This window comes from Varanus komodoensis, unplaced genomic scaffold (assembly GCF_004798865.1).
Source record: "Varanus komodoensis strain SLA01 unplaced genomic scaffold, ASM479886v1 scaffold7_3, whole genome shotgun sequence".
NCBI classification, from domain to species: Eukaryota; Metazoa; Chordata; class Lepidosauria; order Squamata; family Varanidae; genus Varanus; species Varanus komodoensis.
This window is the reverse complement of record NW_025336480.1, coordinates 11435107-11457388: the sequence shown is the minus strand read 5'-3', so window position 1 is coordinate 11457388 and position 22282 is coordinate 11435107. Positions and strand designations below refer to the sequence as shown.

At 42.6% G+C, this 22282-nt stretch overlaps 1 protein-coding gene across 8 annotated transcripts in view; it reads right to left on the bottom strand.

The window, feature by feature from the left end:
* JADE2 (jade family PHD finger 2) overlaps positions 1-22282 on the bottom strand; it is a 193176-nt gene that overhangs the window by 31081 nt on the left and 139813 nt on the right. For all 8 annotated transcript variants that reach the window (XM_044454220.1, XM_044454219.1, XM_044454218.1 and 5 more), the window contains one exon: positions 18716-19177. In XM_044454220.1, the coding sequence (XP_044310155.1) occupies positions 18716-19177 (462 nt within the window). The remainder of the gene's footprint in view (positions 1-18715; positions 19178-22282) is intronic.

The window sequence follows — 22282 nt, the reverse complement described above, 5'->3', positions numbered from 1 at the left end:
AGTTACAGCAGCCACATGAATAAATGCTCTCCTAATTGCCCTTTCACAGTCCTCTTCAGCCCTTGTAATTCAAGGTTTTGGCCACCTTTATGGAATTAATCATTTTGTAGTTGGTCTTCCTCTTCTTCTGTCTTCAACTTTCCCTAGCAGGATGGTCTTCTCCAGGCAGTCTTGCCTTCTCATGGTGTGCCCAAAGTATGACAGCTGCAGCACTGCCATTTCTGCTTTCAGGGCCAGTTCTGGCTAGATCTGATCTAGGTGCTCTGGTGGCCAGAGTCAGAGCGATCACCACCATATTTGCAGGATTGGTCCAAGGCCCTGCCGAAGCTCACAGCCCAGTGATGAGTACCGGCTGGGATTCCTGGGGGAAGAACTACTCGTATCTAAGAACAAGCTATTCCCTCCAAATGGGCCTCAGTGACAGGCTTTCCTGTTTGCTGGTGTGCCTGCAGCCTACCTGACCTTTCCTGTTCCTGGTTCTTGCATCTTGCTGCCTTGCCATGCTCTTGTGCCCACCCTTTGCCTGACTCGTATGCTGCCTTGCTATTTGTATCCTGCTATGCTGCGTATCTTGCCTGGTCATGTTGTCTCAGCAATGCAGGTTTGTCTTCTGGCTGTGGTTCAGCTCCTGCGTCTTGCCTGATCCTTGCTGCAATTGGTTCCTGCCGTCTCCTGCATCTTGCCACGTAGCTCACCTTGCTGCGTATCCTGCCCTGATAGGTACATCCTCTCAGATTACAACTTGAACTTCGTTCCAGCACCATGTTTCAAACGCATCGCTTTTCTTGCTGTCAGTTTTCTGCAACTTTTTCTACACTGTCCAACTTTTGCCCCCATACATAATGATTGGTAATAAATAGTGTGGATGATTTAGCTTTGGCTGCCTGTGAAGCACCCTTACACTCTGTGACCTTTTCTAGTTCCCTCATTGCTGCCCTTCCAATTATCTGTTGTTGTTGTTAGTCGCGAAGTCGTGTCCGACCCATCACGACCCCATGGGCAACATTCCTCCAGGCCTTCCTGTCCTCCACCATCCCCCGGAGTCCACTTAAGCTCACACCAAGTACTTCAGTGACTCCATCTAGCCACCTCATCCTCTGCCGTCCCCTTCTTCTTTTGCCATCTATTGTTCCCAGCATTAGGCTCTTCTCCAGTGAGTCCTTTCTTCTCATTAGGTGGCCAGAGTATTTGAGTTTCACCTTCAGTATCTGGCCTTCTAAAGAGCAGTGAGGGTTGATCTCCTCTAGGACTGACCAGTTTGATCGCCTCGCAGTCCAAGGGACTCGCAGGAGTCTCCTCCAGCACCACAATTCAAAGGCTTCAATTCTTTGGCACTCAGCCTTCCTTATGGTCCAAGTTTCTAATTTCTTGGATGTAATCTATTTCTTAATTGATATTAAGAAAGGAATTTCACAATTTCAATTTTTTTCAGTGTTCACTGTAAAGTCGTGTAATTTTTCTGTACTCATGATTTCTGTTTTCTTCATATTCAAGCTGCAGACCTGCTTTTGCACTTTCTTTCATTTTCATTATTTCTTTTCAATTCACTGCTGCTTTCTGTCAGTAAGCTGGTATCATATGATTACTGATACCAATTTTCATTCCTTCTTGCTCTGATCCTAATCCAGCTTTCCTTATGACAGGTTGTAGGTAGAGACTGAATAGGTAAGGAGATAAAATACACCCTTGTCTGATGACTTTGCCTATAGGAAACCATTCAGTTTTTCCATATTCTATCCTAACAGTAGCTTCTTGTCCTACACATCAGGACAACTGAGTTCTAAGGCATATCCATTCTTTCAGGAGCATCCATAGCTTCTTGTGATCCACAAAGTCAAAGGCTTTGCTGTAGTCTATAAAGCATAGACTAATCTTCTAAAATTTGGTGTTCTTCAGTAGCCAACGTGTGCCTCTTCCTATTCAGAATCCAGCTTGATAAGGCATTTCTTGCTCCATATAGGGTAAAAATCTTTGTTGTAAACCTTGAGCATCACTTTGCTTGTGTAGAAATTAGTGCAAGGGTCCTATAGTCCTATGCATTCTTAGTAGCTCCCTTCTTGGGGACTGGAATGTATACTGAACACTTCCAGTCTGTGGGCCATTTGCTGGCATATTCTGGTCAGGATTTGGACCAATTTAGTCTCTGCAGCTTGGAGTAGTTCTATTGGTACCCCATCTATTTAATTTCTGAAGAGGGCCAGTATCAATAAACCTACATAATTCTGGTGGAGAAACAAGGTTCCAAACTGAATGTAAATTTAGCTTCAATCAAAATATGCAGGATGCAGAAATGAGATAAACTACAGGAACTCATTCCCTTCTCCACTTGCCCCATAGCTGCCTGGTTGAAGGTGTGAAAATATTATGATTCATGTTTCTGGATCTACCTTTAGCAAGCAGAAATATCACATTGCATAAGTAATGCAATTCTGTACATTCCATTTGGACCTATCTTGGTACTCTAATCAGATCATTTTTGTGGCTTAACTGAGTGATTCAGTAATACAGTGGTACCTCAGTTCATGAACACCTCCGTTAACGACCAAATCGGTTCATGAACAAAAATTTCAGAAAAATTTTGCCTCCGTTCATGAACTTGGCATCAGGTGACAACCATGATCGTGGCCATGTTCCTGCATGAACACGATCGCAATTGCAGCCATCTTCCCTGCACCAACACGATCGCACCCATCTTCCCTGCTCGTGGTTGCAGACAGGCCTGTGTTCACTTGCTGTGAAGCTTTTTTATGTGCTTTTTAGCACATACAGTACTGAAAAGTATTATTCAATAATAATATTGAATAATACTTTCAATAATAATATTGAATAATGGCTCCAAAGAAAGTGCACAAGCATGGTGGTAAAGAGAACATGCAGAGCAGTAATGAAGGTGACCAGAGCATGGAGATTTTTTGCCAAAATTGACCCTGCAGCTAAGAGACAAAGAAGAGAGGAAACCCCTGAAGGCAATCTCCCCGATGTCTTTGTTTGTTTGTTTAAACAACTTATATGCCATCCCATCGCATGAGCCTCGGGGCGGCTTACAATCATTAAAATTGCATATAAAATACAAAACATTCATACATAAATAAATACAAAAAATAAAATAGAATAGTGGATCCAGCCTGGTCAAATAAACCACTAACAGTTAAAATAGCATTTAAATAAAAAGTCTTCACCTGGAAAAGCAAATAAGGACGGCGCCAGGCGGACCTCCCTGGGGAGCGCATTTCATAGGTTGGGCGCCACCACAGAGAAAGCCCTCCTCCGGGTACTCACCCTCTGAATGTCCTTCACGGAAGGTTCCCGGAGGAGGACCTCTGCTGCTGATCTCAGGGGGCGGGAGGGCATATATGGACATAGGCGCTCCTTTAGGTAACCAGGGCCTAAGCCATTCAGGGCTTTTTAAGTGATAACCAACACCTTGAATTGGGCCCGGACTTCAATGGGGAGCCAGTGGAACTGACGAAGGACTGGGGTTATATGAAAACAATGCCCAATCCCCGACAGCAGCCTGGCAGCTCTATTTATGGAGGGGGACTCTCCCTCCAAACAATAACCTCCCCCCCACCTAGGTTAGTGTTCTCTACTGTACTGTACTTTGTTGTTCTTCATTACTTCGTTTCAAGTTTTTGTGATTAAAAAAATATTTACAGAACAGATTAACCATATTTACATTGAACCTTATGGGGAAATTTGATTTGGTTTGCAAACAAAATTGGTTCACAACCACATTTGTAGGGGTCAGAACGCACTAACCTTATTTACACTGAAACTTGTGAGGGAATTTGACCTGGTTCATGACCAATTCAGGTTGTGACCAGAATTGTGGAACGAATTATGTTTGTGAACCAAGGTACCACTGTATAATGATACATTTAGATCTGCACGTGCATCCCACTTAGTGAGAATTCTCACAAGAGTTTAAAATTTTTATTTTTTAAATTGTTGTTTAATCTAGCCTATTAATTTATCCAAGGTATTTTCTTCTACATGCAGCCACTTTGCTATAATTTCAATAAGCAATACTGGAAATAACTATTTAATTCTAATAATTTCAATTATTGCTATCCTGACCATTAAGGGTAGTTTAAGTTCATTCCAAATGCACCAATTACTCTAAGTTTAGACAGTGAGACTTCAATTAATTACGCACTGAACCCCTGTGTATTTATACTGGCTAAGCACATCTATAAAGAAAAATATTTTTAGGCTCGTGTCTGATATTTCTAAAGTATTACCAATTTTAAGTAGCCCTAATTTCATTTAAAGTTTAGACAGATCCATTGTCTAGACACTGAGCCATGTTTCAAGGCAATGGTCCGAACACCTAATTTTTGCTTTTTATGGCCAGGTTGTTCTGTCTGATAAGGAGAACTTCTGCTTCAAAAACACTACCTTTCTGCCTGGCAGGTGTACAACAAATGACAATACTTCAGAAATAAACCCAGTCATCCAAAGGTCACTTCTGTCTTGCCTCCTTCAGGGGAGCTGCCATTTTACCAGTGACTGATGGCCCAGTTGCAAGAAATTCCCCTCTGAGAAAAGCTCCATTCAGCATAAATATGGTATGCAGTAGGCATGTCAATGGTAAAAGAAAACCTCATACCAGTTGGCTATCCTGTTTCGACAGCAGAGCTGTTCAGGAGACAGCAAAGCCGGACAGAAATGAAGGAGACCAAAAGGGACTGTCCAAGCAGCAAGTGGCTTCCTGACACTTTATCATACAGAAGCAACAGCAGCCACCTGAGAGCATAACCTCTGAGCCCTGAAGTTCAAGGTCAGTCCTCAAGTGGAATTGCTGCTGATTTCTACCATTTGCCCCTTTCAATTTGTGTGCAGGGGTAAGAAAAGCCTGGTGCTAATCTCCAACATGCCTTCACCAATAGTTTTAAGTCTGCCTGGCTGGCTGGGTTCACACAACATGGCCAAGAACTCTGCTGTTCATGGCATGTGGGTTTCTGTCCAAACTTACTGGTGGTGGTTACTGGGGTAGCGCAGTTTCCCTGCTCCTTCCTCCTTGCCTCACCATGTATCCTGGCAGCTCCTAGAAGCAAAATCTCTTTCCTTTTCCTATTTTTGCCTATAGACTGCAGCCACCTCCTTCTGACTGGTCCATTGCAGTTCGGAGGCAGGTTCCCCCCGTTCCCCTTGAAAGCCTGCAGTCTTTTCCAGCCACTCTAACCACCACAGAGATTTTTATTAAATGAAGATTAACAGTGTTGTAATTATCTCCTCTGCTGCACCTTTCTCCCTCTGTGTGCTTTCATGCTGTCTCCATGTTTCCAAAAGTAAACAGGGAGGTGGCCATATAGTTCAGCCAGTGGGAATAAAGCTAGCAGTGATGGGTCTGTTGCCTGGGAGCTGAGAGCAGCAGAGACTAGAGGCTAGAAGCAGCCACTTTTGATGCTGCTCCTGCCAAGGGACTCTGTGGTGTCCCCATACCGACAGTGGTAAAATGGCAATTCCAGGTCTGGACAACCAGAGAAGCCACAGACTACTGATTCTCTCCATGGATTAGAAAACTAATCCTACCATGTACAAACTCTGGAACAGAGTCCAGGCAAAACAACAGGACCACAATGGCAAGATTTCAGCATGACTTCTTGTGCTGTGTGAACCTGCACACTGTGAAAGACATAGTATGAGATAAATACTTAGCAGGAATCCAAATATATCTTTTGAAGTTGAGTCTACTCTAGATTATTCATATATTAATAAGACCACATTTTCCAGGGCAACTATGGTCACATGCAAGAACAGTATTGGCAGCTGATATGAAAGCAAACATATGAATGGTTTTGCATGATCAGGGAAGAAAAAGCCACTATCATGGCCTCATTTCCATAGCTACCATGCCAGAGGCAAGTTGCTGCGCCATCCAAATCCAGTGCTGGTGGATGGCAGGCATGGCTTCTACATCACCCTGGAATCAATGAGTTTGGAAGCCACCTCTGCCACCCACCTTACCAAGTCTTGATAACCCTGGACAGATAATTATGGAAATCAAGCAGTACATGACCAGCATGCAGAGTGTGAAGCTGGCCAGTGAATATCTCTGAAGGCTTGAACACTCCAAGCCTCTAGCCAATTCCTACTGATATAAAACTGGCCTGTTGGAGATTATATATAAATAATTGTGTGCGCTCTGCACTTAAAACAAAACAAAACAATAGATAATCTGCACCAATTTAACAGAGATTCTATTATTTGTTTAAGCGATTTATGACAGGGCAAATGTCCAACTCTTTGTTTTGTTTAGTGGATTTCTGTTGCTCAGGAGTAGGTTAATACAGGTTATTAATGGGTTTTCTTGACCCAGTGACAAATCAAGGAACATTGCACACATCATTTAGAACTTATATTGGTAGCTTAAGACCCAATGAATAACCTGACAAGAAACCACAGGAAACCTTACTGATAGAATAGTTTTGTCCTATGCAGTTCTACACAGCTTGGAACCTCAATAACTGATGCAATGTCTCCTCCCAGAGAATGTAGGATTGGCATTCCTGGATGCAGAAATGAACTGGATGTGAGCTAATAAGCTGAGGCTCAGTGTGGACAAGACAATGGTACTGTTGGACAGTACCTCTAGGACTGGAGGTGCAGCCTGTTACGGGCAGGGTAATGCCTTCTCTCAAGGATCAGATTCATAGCTTGGGGATATTTCTGGACTCAGCATTGTTTCTGGATAGTAAGGTTGCTGCTGTGGTCAGGAGTGCCTTTGTCTTGCTTTGATTGGTGAAGCAGTTGTGTCTCTTCCTGCAGAATGCAGATCTTGCTGCTGTGACTCATGTCTTCATCACTGTCCATTTCACTTAGTTTAATGTGTCCCACATGGGGTTGGCCTTGAAGGGCATTCAGAAACTGCAGCTAGTGTAAATTACAGCAGTCAGATTGGTTTTCTGGTGCAAGCTTGACCATATTACACCAATACTTCAGCAAATGCACTGACTGACAATCTTTTCTGGGTACAATTAATGATGCTGGTGTTCATCTACAAAGTCCTAAATGCCTTCTTTAGGACCTTGTGGGTTCGTATGGATCAACTTCCTCTCGAATAAAACTGCCTGTAGTTCAGATGTCCTTCTGTGTACCCTATCACAAGGCAGCTAAGGTTGTGGGAACACAGATAGGGCCTTCTCTGTGGCAGCCCCCTGCCTATAGAAATCTCTTTGTAGAGAAGCTATCCCAGTCCCTTCTTTCTTCAGTTTTAGGTAGGCTGTTGAAATATTTTTGTTCTAAAATGTTTACAATGTTTTAGTTCCACACTTTGTTTTTAAGACTTTCAGTTTCTTGTCGGCAATGCTTTAAAGATCTTTAAAAAATTTCTAAGTTGTTTTATATTTTAATTGTGAATTGGGGGTCATATTTGGCTTAAAAGAGGACCCATACATTGATACACACATAAATAAAATATGTGCCTAGGCTGACACACAGTAAATATGGCATTTCATGGGGCTTGGTGGACAGTGACTGGCCTTTGGGGTCAGCCAATGGGGAGCTCAGGCAGTTATAAACACAGCTCTGCTGGTACAGACACTGACTGCTGAGAACTTCTCTGCTGCATCATAGACAAAGCAGTGAAAATAATTAATCCTACCCCATGGCTGGTGGTACTGTCGATGTTCTAATACGGCTACACATATCCAGCCTTAGAAGTTGGATCACACACACATCAAGGCTCTTCTTCCAATTAGGGATATGTATGTGGAAGCCAGATTCCAGGTGTGCATGGCATATGGTCACACTGACAAGTGTCTACTGAGTAATAAAATCAAACAAACAAGAAACAAACTCTCCTGGATAGTTGGGAACCCATAATGGTACTATATCGGTGAGGAAGAATGATAGAGCTGTACATGGGAATCACATCTGGAGGAAACGTTACTTTTTACTTAGGTCCTGAAGACACAGCTAAATGTCCTCACAGTTATTTTCAGTGATTATACTGGTACATCACACTTTTCATTCTTTCCCATCATGCCCAATCCCTTTTGTCCCTCTCATCTGCTTGAATCACCCACATCTTTAGTCATCCCTCCTTTAAAAAAAGGACTACAACAAATAACGGCATGAATGTTTAGGAGTATCTGCATCTCCAGCATCACATTTGAACCTCCACCTCACTGCTTCATTAATCTCTCCCACCAAAGCATTAACAGAATTGTTGCTTGTCAAAGGCTTTCTGTGAAAGCTGCCTTGCCCATAGCAACAGAGACATCGTGTATTTACACTTTTCCAATTATCTGAGTTTATGCTGTCTTTACTGATGAATTAATGTGAGTGAGGTTTTACATGGGCAGTGAGCTTCCAGGATCTGAATGGTAAATCACCACCCAGACAAATAAATACAGTGATTTATAACTGATGTAATTAAGCCCTGTGCTCAAACAATTTCATTTTTTAAAAAAAGCTCTGGGTGCCACGAGACAATTGTATGACCATTTGCTAAAGGCATGTTGTTCTTAAAAATGTGTGAGAGAACAGAATCAAAGAAACAAGACAGTGAAGGGCTTTAAAATGGTCGGGTTTTGAACAGGCCCTTGATTATTAAAAAAGGGATCCTTAAGTGTCACGTTATGCAAATGAATATACCAGATTTTATAAAAGAAGAAAAAAGGAATAAATAAAAACATATGAAATCAAAGCAACAATAAGACTGGCTGCCCGACAAGAAAAGCCTTCAGTGCTGGTGCTTGGCTGACCTCCCAAGGCAGGGAACTCCACAGAAGTGAGACTGCCACTCTGAAGGCTCTTCTCATGGACTCCAATCAGATCATTAGTCCATGTGGAACCACCAGGAAAATGTCCTCTGAAGGCCTGAGTGGTAAGGAAGCAGGCACTCTGTCAGGTATCTTGAGCCTAAGTTGTTCAGGCCTTTGCACTACTACTAAAGCCTTAAACCTGGCCCAGGACTGAACTGGTAGCCAATGCAGCTCTTTCAGCAAAGGAGTTGCACGCTGAAAAGTGACAGCTTGCAACAGCAGCTGAGTGCCTGCACTCTGCACTAACTCCAGCTTCTGGGGCAGCATCAAGGGCAGTCCCACATGGCGCACTTGGCAGCAATCCAGTTTTGAGGCTACCAGGGCCTGGTTCATTGTGGCCAAGCTGTCCTGGTGAACCGCTTAGAGGTGGTAAAAGGCACCCCAAGCCATTGCAGTCCCCTGGGACTCCAGCAACTATGATGCATCTAGGAGTATCTACAGACTTAATCTTTCAGGGGGGATGCAGTCCCTTTCGGAATAGGCAATAATCTCATATCTCTGACTCAGGCAGCACCCACACACAGGATGTTTGCCAGGATATGACTCCCATTTACTGGCCCTCACCCATCTCATCATTGACTTGAGGCACTGGTCTGGGACTTGTACAGCCTCTCCCGATTCAGTTGTCTCAAGGATTCACAGCTGCGTGTCCTTTTGCTCCCACCACGGCTCTGTGGAACCCCATTCCTCACTTGCCACAAGGTTTGAGGAATACTCATCCAATGTTACTATCTGGAATTGATTCTACAGGTAAAATGGAAATGCTGTAACACAGGGCTTCCAAAATCTAGCCCACTTAGCCTATCCATGGCAAATGGTATCAAAAGCCAGTGACAGATCGGGTAGGATTAACAGGGTCTCATGAAGGCAGACATGAGTTGAGCAGCCCTTGGGCCCGCCTGGACTCCACCAGCCTCAGCGAGCTTTCATTAGCCAGGAGGGGCGAGGATCAAGAGGGGGTGTGCACTGCTGTCATCCAGCTGCAGCAACCGGACTTGGTCCCACAGACTGGGCAGGAGGCAGCGCCCGATAGCGCCACTGGAGCTGCACCAACAACAGCATCACGTGCACTGCAGAGACAAGTGATTTTGTGCTCGCAATCCCATGGCCAAAAGGGTCTTAAGGGGACCAGGGCTCTATTTTCTGGGGCCTGGAACACCCAAAAGTGCTTCGCAATGCAGTGCCAGGTGCAAAGGAACGCTTCTTTGTTGCCTACACTGCGGCTCAGTAGGCACAACTCCGCAGCCTGCAGCACGTTCACTTGGCATCTTACACCATTTGCACTCTAGCCAATATGCAGCCTGTTTCATTGATTGCAGCCCCCCAGTACACCAAGGAAGAGGGCAGCTTCTAAAGTGTCAAAAACGGCACTGAAGTGCAATCGAGTTTCTGGCCCTCCTCATCTCACCACGCCATAGTGAGTCTAGGGCTTCAGGTAGATCACTAGCTTGACTGACTGGGAGTTACTCAAGAGCATTCCAAAATCTATTTGATTGCATCGGTCTGCTGGTGCAACCTTTTAACAGTTTGCAAGTAAAAGAAAGCAAAGGTGAACACCAAATATGACTATACCAGCCTCATTAAGCTGTAAAACAGCAAAGAGTTTTGTGGCATCTTAAAAACTAATACATTTATTCTGGCATAAACTTCTGCAGAATATAGCCCACTTCATCAGACAGAAGAAGTTCTAATGAGCCAGAGAAAAAGCAATGTCATTCTGAAACTAATGTGTATTATAGCACTTCAAAGGTAACTATATTTACAAATGTAAACAGCTTGTCTTTGTCGATTACAGGTAAATGCTCATTTAGGTGTGAAAGGATTTGACTAGATTAGTCAACCACACTCAGTGCATCCAGCATCCAAAAGCAATCATGTTATGAGGATATAACTATAAGTTAAATTTATATAATGATGGCTGCTTCTTTCATTTATAGGAGATTTAACTGGACTCTTCAGTTGCCTCAGTAACAAAGGTCCTATCTGATGTGCACTAACTGAAAAAATGAGAAACTGATATAATGTTCAAGGCTTCACCTCTACACATCTCCTGGGTTTGGTTCCTACTGCAACACTACCTTTTTGGGATGCAATTCACTGTATGCTTCCTTGGGGGTAAACTCCACCCAACTCAGGGGGGTTGACTTCTGAATGAATATATAGAGAGCCCATGTGGAGTTATGAGTACTGGACTGGGGAACTGGGAGATCTGGGTTCTAGTCCCCACTTGGCCAAGAAGCACACTGGGTGACACTGGGCCAATCACTCATTCTCAGCCTAACCCACCTCACAGGGTTGTTGCTGTGAGGATAAAAACACAGTGGAGGAGTGAACTTAAGAACTGCCTTAGGTTCCTCACAAGAGGAAAAAAGGTTGGATATTTAAGAATAATATACAACCAGACTATTATGTTTGGTTTTAATACAATGAAGTAATTCTCATTTGGACACTTAATTCCAAGTATGAAATGAGAAGTTATACGCTCATACACACAAGCCTTAAGGACTAAAATCTGCAAGATACCACACTTCCAGCTAAAAAATGAGTCTCTCAGTATTTTTGAACACCTGTGGAAGTTATGAGGATAAACAGATACTCAACTACCATTAAAATAATGGAAAGATAGACAAAGGCAGTTGAAGATTTTTCATCTGCTTCTTTGTTCCTCCACTGTGGTTTCTATTATTTATTATTTTTAGAGGCATCAACTATTGTTTAAATTGTTGTTTGGTCACATGATTTTTGACAGCTTGCTTTCCTTAAAACCTTTGGGTTGAATCCAGAGTAAAGTAAGGATACTAAAATATTGTATTCTGTTCTTAAGAATGTACCTTCTACTAACAAAATGCTTTGAACTACCAGGAGAAAGCAAGGCATTAGGACTACCAAACTATCAAAGAAAAACACTGTGCAATTTACTCTGTGGTTCTTCCATTTACTTCACTAGGAATGCATTAAAGTGAACTATCCCTTTACATAATACACTATTGTAACAGCCCTAACCATTACGTTCAAATCTAGACATTTATACCAACCATATAAACACACAGTCCTTTGGCCAGCCTGGGAAAAACAATGTACAAATTGTATTTGTTAGGCTTCTGGCAATATCATTTTTCACAACACACATGTCTGTAGCAAAGACTACCTGGTAGGGCATGTTCAGGGTATATGGGCAACAGCCTCTACCCCTTTCAGTCCAAAGCAGGCTCCAAGCCCCTCACCAGCAAGTTACTTGTTTTTATCGACTGCTTCCTCCTCCTCCCTCTCTGCTGAGGCCTGGAATCCTCCCGGCGTTCGGGCATATTTAGAACATTCCTCCATGCATGTTCTTACCCTCTGCTGTATCCTGGAATTCTCCAAGTTTTTGAATACTGCAGGATCTGCATATGCTCAGAACATTTCCTCAATTACAATTTAGTCAGCAGAGTGGGGGAATGAAGCACTGGGGCAGGGGGTGGGGGGCGGGAGAAGAAATGCTCTCTTGCTTGCTTCCTAAATGCAAACTTTATTACTTCTCTGCACCTGCACGAGAAACCCCTTTTAATTTTGCGCAACGGGTGTCCTGTAAAGCCCTTAGCTAACAGGACTATGTTGGTTTTTTTCTTTAAACTGTACATATTCAAACATTTTCCCTTCTGTCTGAGACAAAATGAAGGGAAGGTTGGGAAGAAAGCACTGCACCCTTGGTCTCTGCTCCCCCTTTGCATCTGTGAGGAACAGCAATAGCAGGCAAGTCAAGGATGAGTGTGCGTGTTTTAAAAAGGGCAAGCATGACTGCATGGCATGGAAAGATCACTGTGCAGAGAGCGAGCTGGGACACAGCTGTAGAGGGACAGTTGCTCTTTCTTTTGCTTTCCTTCCAGGTATTTGATACTGAGCCCCAGTCAACTCCCTTGCATACAAAAAGGGATTTCTGTTCAACTGTGCGGATGCTTACACAAGGAAGCGTATTTTGGATGAGCTCAGAATATACTTATTATGCTTACGCTTGAGTAATCCAGTCCTTGTTACTTCTGAGTAGGCATGCGCATGCTCAGCTTTTGTAATGTACTGCTTTTTACTGCTACTTCTGAATAGGCATGCAAAGAGATACAATTAGGAAAGATATGAAAAGGGTGGATTTTGGTTGCTTTCCTTCCAGTGGGCCCAAATTTTTGGCTGCCAGAGATTTAAAAACCCCTGCTTATCTCTGATGTTGTATGGATTTATTTTATGGATTTTATTTGCATGTTTAGAAAACATGTCATCAGCTTTAATTTCCCCCAATTTCTCTTTTAATAACTGAGAATTCAAAATAATACTTTTCTGTATTATGTTCTGCCTATGATGAACCCCTTTGTTCTGCCTGTGGTGACCCTACTTCTGCCTCACTAGCCCCAGTGGGTAACAGCTGCTACTGGTTGTAGAGGAAAATCTCAAGCCATTATATTTTACAGCCTCCATCCTTCTCTCAGCACCTGCAATTGTAGGTTCCTTAGGTAGCTTCAGACACATCCTGTTCCAATATTAGAAGGCAAAGCAAAGAAAGCCCCTCAGCTGAACAGGGTAAGACCATATAATCAAAAATCAGTGCTTGAAATGGGCCAGAGAGTAGGAACAAAGCAAATATATAAAGAATTAGAACAAAGATTAAGTGGACAAGCTGGTGGGGCAGGACATCTGAGATGAAGCAAGATGAGTGTGAAGATGAAGGGGACTTTGTGTGGTCAGGAGAGAGGAAATGTTATAGAAAATGGGTAGAACAGTAGCTGTCCATCAACAAGGAATGTTCACATTTATTGGCATTTGGGAGTCTGGATTAGGAAAATGTTCAATTTATTTGGAAACACCCCATCCATATATGCATACATACATACATACATACATATATATCTCCTTCATCTTCTTTTTCATAGCCACAGAGTAATGTTCTTTCATAATTGCTTTATTTGGTCTTTTAGGGTCATGTTCCAAACAGTAATTGAACATGCTGTTAGTCCTGCCACGAAATTAGTGAGGGAAACAGAATAAGGGATGGAAGGCAGGAGAGACAAATCCTGGACACTGGTGGGAAGAAATATCATTTGCATAAACTAACAGTGGGAGTGCTTCTAGTGGGGAAGCACTTTTCTGTCAAGTGTACCCTGCTGTGGTCCACACACTTGTTCTCCTAGGAATAAGAGTATAAGAAAAAACAAGGGGTGGAGGCAGATATGTGCACTGCTGACCAGAGAACTCTAAACCTAGATCTTGCTGATTCCAACCTAGAACTTGGTTGGAATTCTCGGTGCATAATCTAGTCATCTAGGATACAAATTATAAAAACTCTTATGCAGTTCAGTGTCTCTATTCTACTTCTAAAAGACTTTAGTCCACTGTAAAGATATTCCAGATTTGAGTGGCAGGGTTCTGACAGTTACCAGTGGCAGGTATTACAAGTGCTTTTACAATCCGCGCCTCAGTGTACTTTAGTTCCTTCCACAAAACTAGAACTACATTGAAACAAATGGTCATACTTGCATTCACCATAGTCTTGTGATGTCACTGCTCTTGACTGTAGTTCACGCCTGTTATTTGGAAATGGAAATCGCAAAGCCATTTGCACAGTCTCAAAATATGCCTGTGGTTCTGATGCACCACTGTAACCTAAAGGAAATTGCACCCCATGGAATCTGACCGACCTTTTGCAACCCATGAGGTGTTAACGCAAGACCTGGCAGGTATCCAGAGAACTTTTCCTGACTGGTTCTGCTGATTCTTGGCACAAATGTCCCAGAAGATGGTGATGGTCAACTATTTGTCTTCTACCCGGAATGTTGCCTGTGGGATCACTAAGAGTTCTGTTGTTTTCTCCCACTTGACAACATGTATATGAGGTTGCAGGACAAGAATATATAGAAACATCAAGACTGAAACCTCAATACACTAAGGATACCCAGCTCTATCTCTCTTTCTCAGATGGTATCAGCACATTCACAGCTGATGAAGCCAAATTTAACTGTATGAAGATGAGAAGTAATGTTGGTAAGGAAACCTGGAAACTAGGAGAGAAATGGGGAATTGCAACTCCCACCAGAGATGAAGTCTAGTTCCTTCTGGTTACAGAGTCTCATAGATTTCAGATGCTTCTAAGCTGATTGCTTGAGACAAGATGGCCAAGTTGTGGTGGTGACCAGGAATGCTTTCAGGACTGTTTAAATGGTACTGAGTGGAAGGGGAAAAGTCCTCTCCCATTATCTCCCAAAACAAGTTTTCTATGGGTTTCAGCTGGAATCATGGACAGAAAGGCTCCTTGGGCACAAATCTGTTGCAAGGTTACTGAAATATATTTTGGGTAAGCTTGTCCTAGGAATAATTCAGAGTCAGTAAGTTCTATACTTTCCATATGCAAAACAGGATCCATGCTATACCCAAAGGACTCAACATACATTCGCCACTGTAGTTTTCACAGCAGACAAGATCTTGGAGGGGTAGCATCTCGTACTGTGGCTGCCAGTAACCTGCTTGAACTCTGAGAATTACGTGTCTCCAATTGAGCATGGGAGCAAGGATTGCCTCTGCACTTCTCTTGCCCCGTAAATGACAAAGATGTTTGTTCAGGAAGGAGGAAGAGCTGAGACTTTGCCAGGATTACTCATTTCCTGATGAAGCCTCACTCCACTATGTCCCACCCTCTGCAGTACTCTGCTGGCACTGGCTCAAAAGTTGTATTTGTGACTACAGAGTTGCAACCAGCATGGAAAGACTTTAAAACCAGCTGTAAGGGCGGATGGAAGATGCTCCATCATCAGAGTGCCAGCTCTAACCTTGGAATGCATTTCCAAGGTTGGAGCTAAGACTCTGACTTATCCTATGACTGTCTGGAAAGCATTTGGCAGCCACAGGATTACACTGTATGGATTGCACCAAATTAACTGTATTTTATAATCTGACAGTTCCGCAATGAGATATTATTCAGCCATTGTGAAAAATTATTATGGGGTGGGAACCTGTCTTCTGAATTCACAACAAGTTTGCTCAATCCAGACATTTATGATGGAAGCCTCAGCCAACCTGTCCCCGATGCAGCCTCACTTCCCTTAAATAATATAAATGGATATAATAATATAATATATAAAATACCTGTTAGGAAAGATCTTCCAAACATACTTTCCCCAAAAGTTAAATACAAACCCATTCTGGAAAGCAGTTTGGTGCTACAACTACTCAGAACTATCCAAAGACTTTCCAGAAGCAGCTTAGAGACTCCTCAGTTGCAAACTGGGGGAGAGGGGAGATTACACACATATTCAAGTTGATGACTTCACTTACTTATTATAATTGCATAAGTCCTTGTATAAGATGAGACTTTTGGACCCCATATCTTAAGATATGAAAATGAATGCCACATTAGACAAAGAAGCTGCTAGGTGGTCACTCTTCATTTTTCTAGTGCTAATGTATTTCTTCAGTAATTGGATTTTGGACCAGCCACGATGCCGTGTTAACAGTATGAATGGAGAATTCACAAGAATGGGGGGTATACCTTGCCAGCTCCTTTTTCTGTCTGGACTGAGCCAGGAGATACAATGCTGGCTCGACTCCATCTTTCTACTCAGTCAGTGCCAGCAAGTGATTGTGTTAGTACATTCACTTCTGCTGTTATTTGACATTGCTGGGGGTGGGGGTAATGAGACATACAGTTGTTCCTTTGTGGTACATTAAATGGCAAACACTGGGGCAACTTTCTGTTGTTCTAACAGTACACTGCATTTTAATAAATATCTTATTTTTATTGGATCAAGGCATTTTCTTCCAGTATTGTTACCCACAATGAGCCATTTAATTTTCTTTTGATCTTCCCACTCCTGGAGCACAGAATGAGATGAGCAGCGTCAGCTGACTGATTTGTCATTATTTTGCCTCAGTTTATATGCTTGTAAGAGCTCAATGAGGCTTTTCCTTAGCTTAGGAAGGCTCACTATGACAAAACTTGAGATTTCCTGCAATGTATGCACAGAGAGGGATTCAAGAGAATGCTAGATTTAAACATTAGCTTCTAAATTTCTAGTTGGGAGAAAGCTTAATAATATAAGCTGCCAAAAGACTTTAAAAAGTAGCAGGGTGCCTGGAATACAAGATTCCATATAAACACTAGGTCTGCTTGGCAGTATTTTACAGCCTGCAAATTTAAGGAAAATTGTGCTTTGATATCTATAAGGCATATTAGAGAGCCCAATGTGAGTGTCATGAAGTGTTATAATCTATGACTGGATGGATGCACATGGAAATCCATTATATCATAAAAACCAGTCTTAAAGAGGACAGTGCTTTGATTACAATGCTGGTTTCTAGGTTGTGGCTAAGAATGTAGCAACAGCTGGTATAGAAATACTAGGAGTGAGTTGGAAGATAGGTCAAAGGCCAATGTAACCTTAAAACAACACTAGAGTTTTCTTTGTAGAGAGCTTTTCTTTTAAGGCATTCAAAGTCCTGAAGAACAACTTTTTCCTTCAGCAGCTGTATCTCCTACACATACAGAATTTTCTATGGATCTGTGCCATTTTTACCCAGAGAAGGAATACCCCAGTCTTATCTTGGATGGTGAAGACAGGCAACCCATCCTAAGACCTGGACAAAGTACCATGTATACTAATGCCTGTAAGAATGAGTTCTGCTATATACTCTTCTGGAGAGGCAGATATAAACACATTCAGCAACACATAAGTATGGATCAAAATAAGTGAATACACAATTTCACCTCACTCTGCTCTGGACAAGCATAAACATTTCAGTTTATTTGAAAACACTGTGCAAATCTTGCACAGCTTTACCCTTGAACATGGTACAGCCGCACTGCACCCAAAGTATTCTCCATCAGGGTTTACCCCTTGTCCATTTATTCCCATGACTATTATCTCCTTCTTGCTTCCCATATCGAACTTTTCCTTTCTGCTTCTCTGCATTTTCCTCTCCCAAAGAGCTATACTGGGCAATTGGTTTTGCCTGTTCCATCTCCTGAGTTGTTTATGCGGTGCCAGCTCTGTCTCCCTCTCCTCTGGCTTCCATAGCTTCACAATTGGTTCTGCCAGTGTTTGTGTGTGTGTGCATAGCTAATAAAAGAGAAATTTACAGGAATCCAAGAATGCTGGCAGCGTGGCACTTCAGAGAGCGGGACTCTAATAAATCTTCTTTTACTCTTTTGCATGCATCAGCACAGCCTGCACTAGGCACAGCAGGGGAAAAGCAAGAGGAAAGAAAGTAGAAGCAGCTCTGTCATGATAATTTGTTATTGTGAGTGACTTCACTAACATCGACCATTCCTAAAGATGATGTCAAAGCACTTCCTGGCCTCACCTACAAAGTCAGCCCTACTATAAAAATAGTCACAAAGGAAACAGCAGAGAATAACTTTAATGAGAGCAGGCATCTTTCTACCCTACCCTAACAACGTGCTTTTAGTTTACCCAGAATAAACCCCCAAATGTGTGTTGAGATGCTTCCATTAAACTAAGAAGGGACCAGTGATCTCCATGGGTATTTCTTCTCTGACTTCTCTGCTGAGCTTCTCAAGTGTTATTAGCAACCAAGGAAATGGATTTGTTCTGAAGGATACTTTCACCACTGACTAATGGCTATTAATCTACCAAAGACAGTATAGTACCCTTTTGCTCACACACAAGAAGAAAAACCAGGTGGGGATCTTCACCATCCTTGTGCTGAGCCTTCCAAAGCTCCCCACTGCCTCCACAGCTGAGGCTCCTCTCATAACTCTCACGATAGGGAAAAATGAGGAGCTCCATGGAAAACAATAATAATGAAAATGTCCAAACAGGTAACGATCAAACAGGAGTACTGCCATGTTTAAGTGATTTTTCAGGAAAATCTGATAAGGTAAATGCAGCAAACGTTTACTGTCACCACAGCCAAGTTCGTTTTGGAAGAAAAGCAGAGGATTTCACTAATCCAGAACTTTAACTCACCCTTTCAAGGTCCTGCCTGAGATGTGTGAAGAGTTTCAAGCGTCGGTAGAGCACATCCTGCTCTTGTTGAGCCAAGTTGTCCACCTCATCTGTTTTGGGTATCATCAGAGGCTTGTTGTAATTGGCTTTCCTCTTCATCTTCCAGTACTGATAGACAAAATCAACTAGCCACTCAGTCAAGTCAAGGTTCTCAGCCACCTCAGAGGGCTTCACAAGATCATAGAAGTCTTCTTCCAATTGCTGGAGCTTCTGCTTCCTCAGTGTTACTTTTTCCATGTCAAGCTTGCCTTGGTCTGCATCCACCCTAGCTTCATCTGGGGGTTTGGTGGCTCCACTGCTGTGCTCAAGACAGAATGACTTGAATTTTACTTCATCGTTCTCTGCTAAAAGTGTCCGCATGTCCAGATTGTGTTCAAAGGCGCATGTTACATGGAAAGCTGTTATGCAGGAAGGCATGGAACACTGCAGGGGGGGTAGAAAAACAAAGTCATGGTACATAAAACTTTGCCAGTTATGAGCACTTCATCACAATACAATTTTCCTACTGTAATTAAAGTCAGTGGCAGGATTACTGGGGAAGGAGTGGCAGAGGTGGGTGTGGAACCACTGAAAAGCAATGCCTCCAACTCCTAGCCTAACCAGCCTATCTGGAAAGATACCATGGCAAATGGTATCGAAAACCACTGAGAGGTCCAGGAGAACCAACAGGGTCACACTCCCGCTGTCTCTCATTTGGCAAAGGTTATCACACAGGGAGACCAAGGCAGACTCTGCTCCAAATTCAGGCCTGAAGCCAACTGAAATGATCAAGACAGTCTGTTTCATCCAAGAGTGCCTGGAGCTATTTAGCTACCATTTGCTCAAATACCATGCCCAAAAAGGGGATGTTGGCCACCGGCCTATAGTTGTTAATGTCTTCTGGGTCCACATTGGTCTTTTTCCAGAGTGGTCCAATTACAGTTTCTTTTAACAAGGCTGGGATCCCTCCCTGTTTCAGAGAAGCATTCATGGCTTCTGGACCCAGATGTCCAGAAGATTACCCCTCACTTGAGTAATAAACCAAGATGAACAAGGATCGAGCATAAAGCTGAAATGATGAACTAAACCAAGCACCTTGTCCACATCCTTAGGCCTCTACAACAAATTCATCCAACAAGCTTGCACCAGATGGTGCTCTGGATCCCTGTGTTGATGGAATTGTATTAAAGTAAATGCAATTCCAACTGTGATGAATCTGAGTGACTTTGCCCTCAAAGTGCTGTGCAAAATGCTTTTGTATAATGAGACAAAGTGTTCTGAAATATTCAATATATTTCTAGTGATACACCCACAACGCTTGACCTAGACAAAGAAGTACTGAAAGCCCTATCTAGAAAGAGGTGGCTAATCTTGCTAGGCAGGTTGCATTGACTTGGAGTGAAACAGGCTGTTGTTTGCACCATCTTTTCTAAACTTGCCCAGAAATGCACTGGAGAGAGAAACTGCACATTGACAAACTGGATCTAACAGGAAGTACAGAGAATGTAAATTCTCTAGTATCTCTCAAAGCTACGGAAGTGCATTGCCATCATGTGAAGAAACGAATTAAACAAGTAACAATGAAGGAATTTTACTTTTCCTCTACATCTTGGTCCCTGAGGACCAGTTCTTCAGACCTTACACCAGGCCATGTTCTTCATTTTGTTTACCATGGGCACTTTAGCCACTAAGCTGGTCAAAAGGTCAATTAGTTATGATGTAATGCTTATCTGCATGGGGTAACATGATCTAGTGTACCCGTTTTTAATGCTGCAGAATCCTTTTATCAGTGTGACTCACTGAAGTGAAATGAAATAAACTGGTGGGAAAAAGGGTTTTACTTATACCATTTGAGTATCTGAAGCCTGCAGCTGCCACTAACTTTATCATCTTGCCAGCCATTTTTTTCACCTGGCCTGTCCTTTCCTACCATCTTGTCAGTCTTTCTCTCCCGACCTACATTGTTGCTGACTTCCTTGGGGCTCTGCCTGGGAGAATTTCCAGTGCCATGAAAAAGAGGGATGGAGTCGCAAGCCCCATAAAAGAGCAGGTACATAATCTGGGAATGCTCTTTGAAGTATCTGTGTCACTTGAGGCCTAGGTGGCCTCAACCGCATGAAATGCCTTCTACCAGGTTTGGCTGGTGGTTTAGCTATGTCCTTATCTGGACAGGGATAGCCTGGTTTCAGTAATCTACACTCTAGTAATCTATAAACTGGATTACTGCAACACACTTTACATGGGGGTGTCTTGAGGGCAGCTGCAGATTTTGCAAAACATGGCTGCCGAATTAATAAAAGGGATCAGAAGGCCCAATCATGTAACACCAATTCTAGCCTGCTTGAATTAGTTGCTTATGTGCTTTCAACCCCAAGTCAAGGCACTAGATTTAACCTATAAAGTTCTACACAGCTTGGAACCACAAAATGGATGAAAACCATCACCCAAGCACCATCTACCAGGACACCATGATCAAGATTTGGGGCCTGCCTCTGACTGCCACCTCTGAGGGAGATTCAGGTGGCAACAAAAAGAAGGGCACTCTCAGTGCTCCCCCCCCCCCATTTATGGAACAAGCTCCCCACTCCGGCTTGCCTGGCACCAACTCTAATTACCTTTTCAATGCCAGGTTAAAATTTTTGTCCATGACACAGAATTCAATTAATTTTAGTATTATACTGGGGCATTGTGTTAACTGCTTTACAGGCCCTCATTTGTATAAGCTATTTTGGCTTTTTACATTTGATTTTAAATTTTGTCTTTATAGTATGTATTATAGTTTTATTGCATTTTTATTGTTCATTGTATTTAAAATTGTATTTTATATGGCATTGTAAACTACACAGAGTTATAGTGATGATGATGATGATGATTTTGCTTTGGTGTGGGCCTAAGAACTGAGAAGAAATTACTGAACATAAGACAAGCAATGTAAGATCAGACCAAGGTCCACCTAGTCCAGCATTCTGTTCACACAGTGGCCAACCAGAGGCCTGTGCAAACTCTGTTCACACAAGAAGAGTATGAGTGCAGTTACACCCTCCTACTCATGTTCCCCAGCCACTGGCAGGCAGAGGCATGCCTGGATTGCTGGTGGTGAATATCCAGGGGGAAAGTCTTCAAATTCGTCACCTAGCATCACAGCAGATAAATGTTTTTTACATGGAGAGTAATCTGCTGTCAGAAGACAAAAGGTTCAGCCTTTGGAAGAAAGCTAAGCAGCAAAAAGGAAGGGCAGTATTTGAAAAGAGCATGATTTGGAGGATTTCTGAGAAATGAAAAGTTGTGTCTTGCTCTTCAGCGTGTTGTTAGTAACCAAGTTATTTTTCAAAAGTCTCTCCCCATACCTTGCTGAATTACCCCGATTGAGATTTGACTTTTGCCTATGAAACAGGATAACACAGTATTGACTTTCAAGGGTAAGTCTGCTTTTCTGAAACATTTAAATTCTTGTGTGGGGTGGAGGTGGGGGAAATCCTATATCTTCGTTATATCCTATTCTTTTTATCTTCAAACTACTTTGGTTAATTTGCTTTTTGCTCTGAAGAC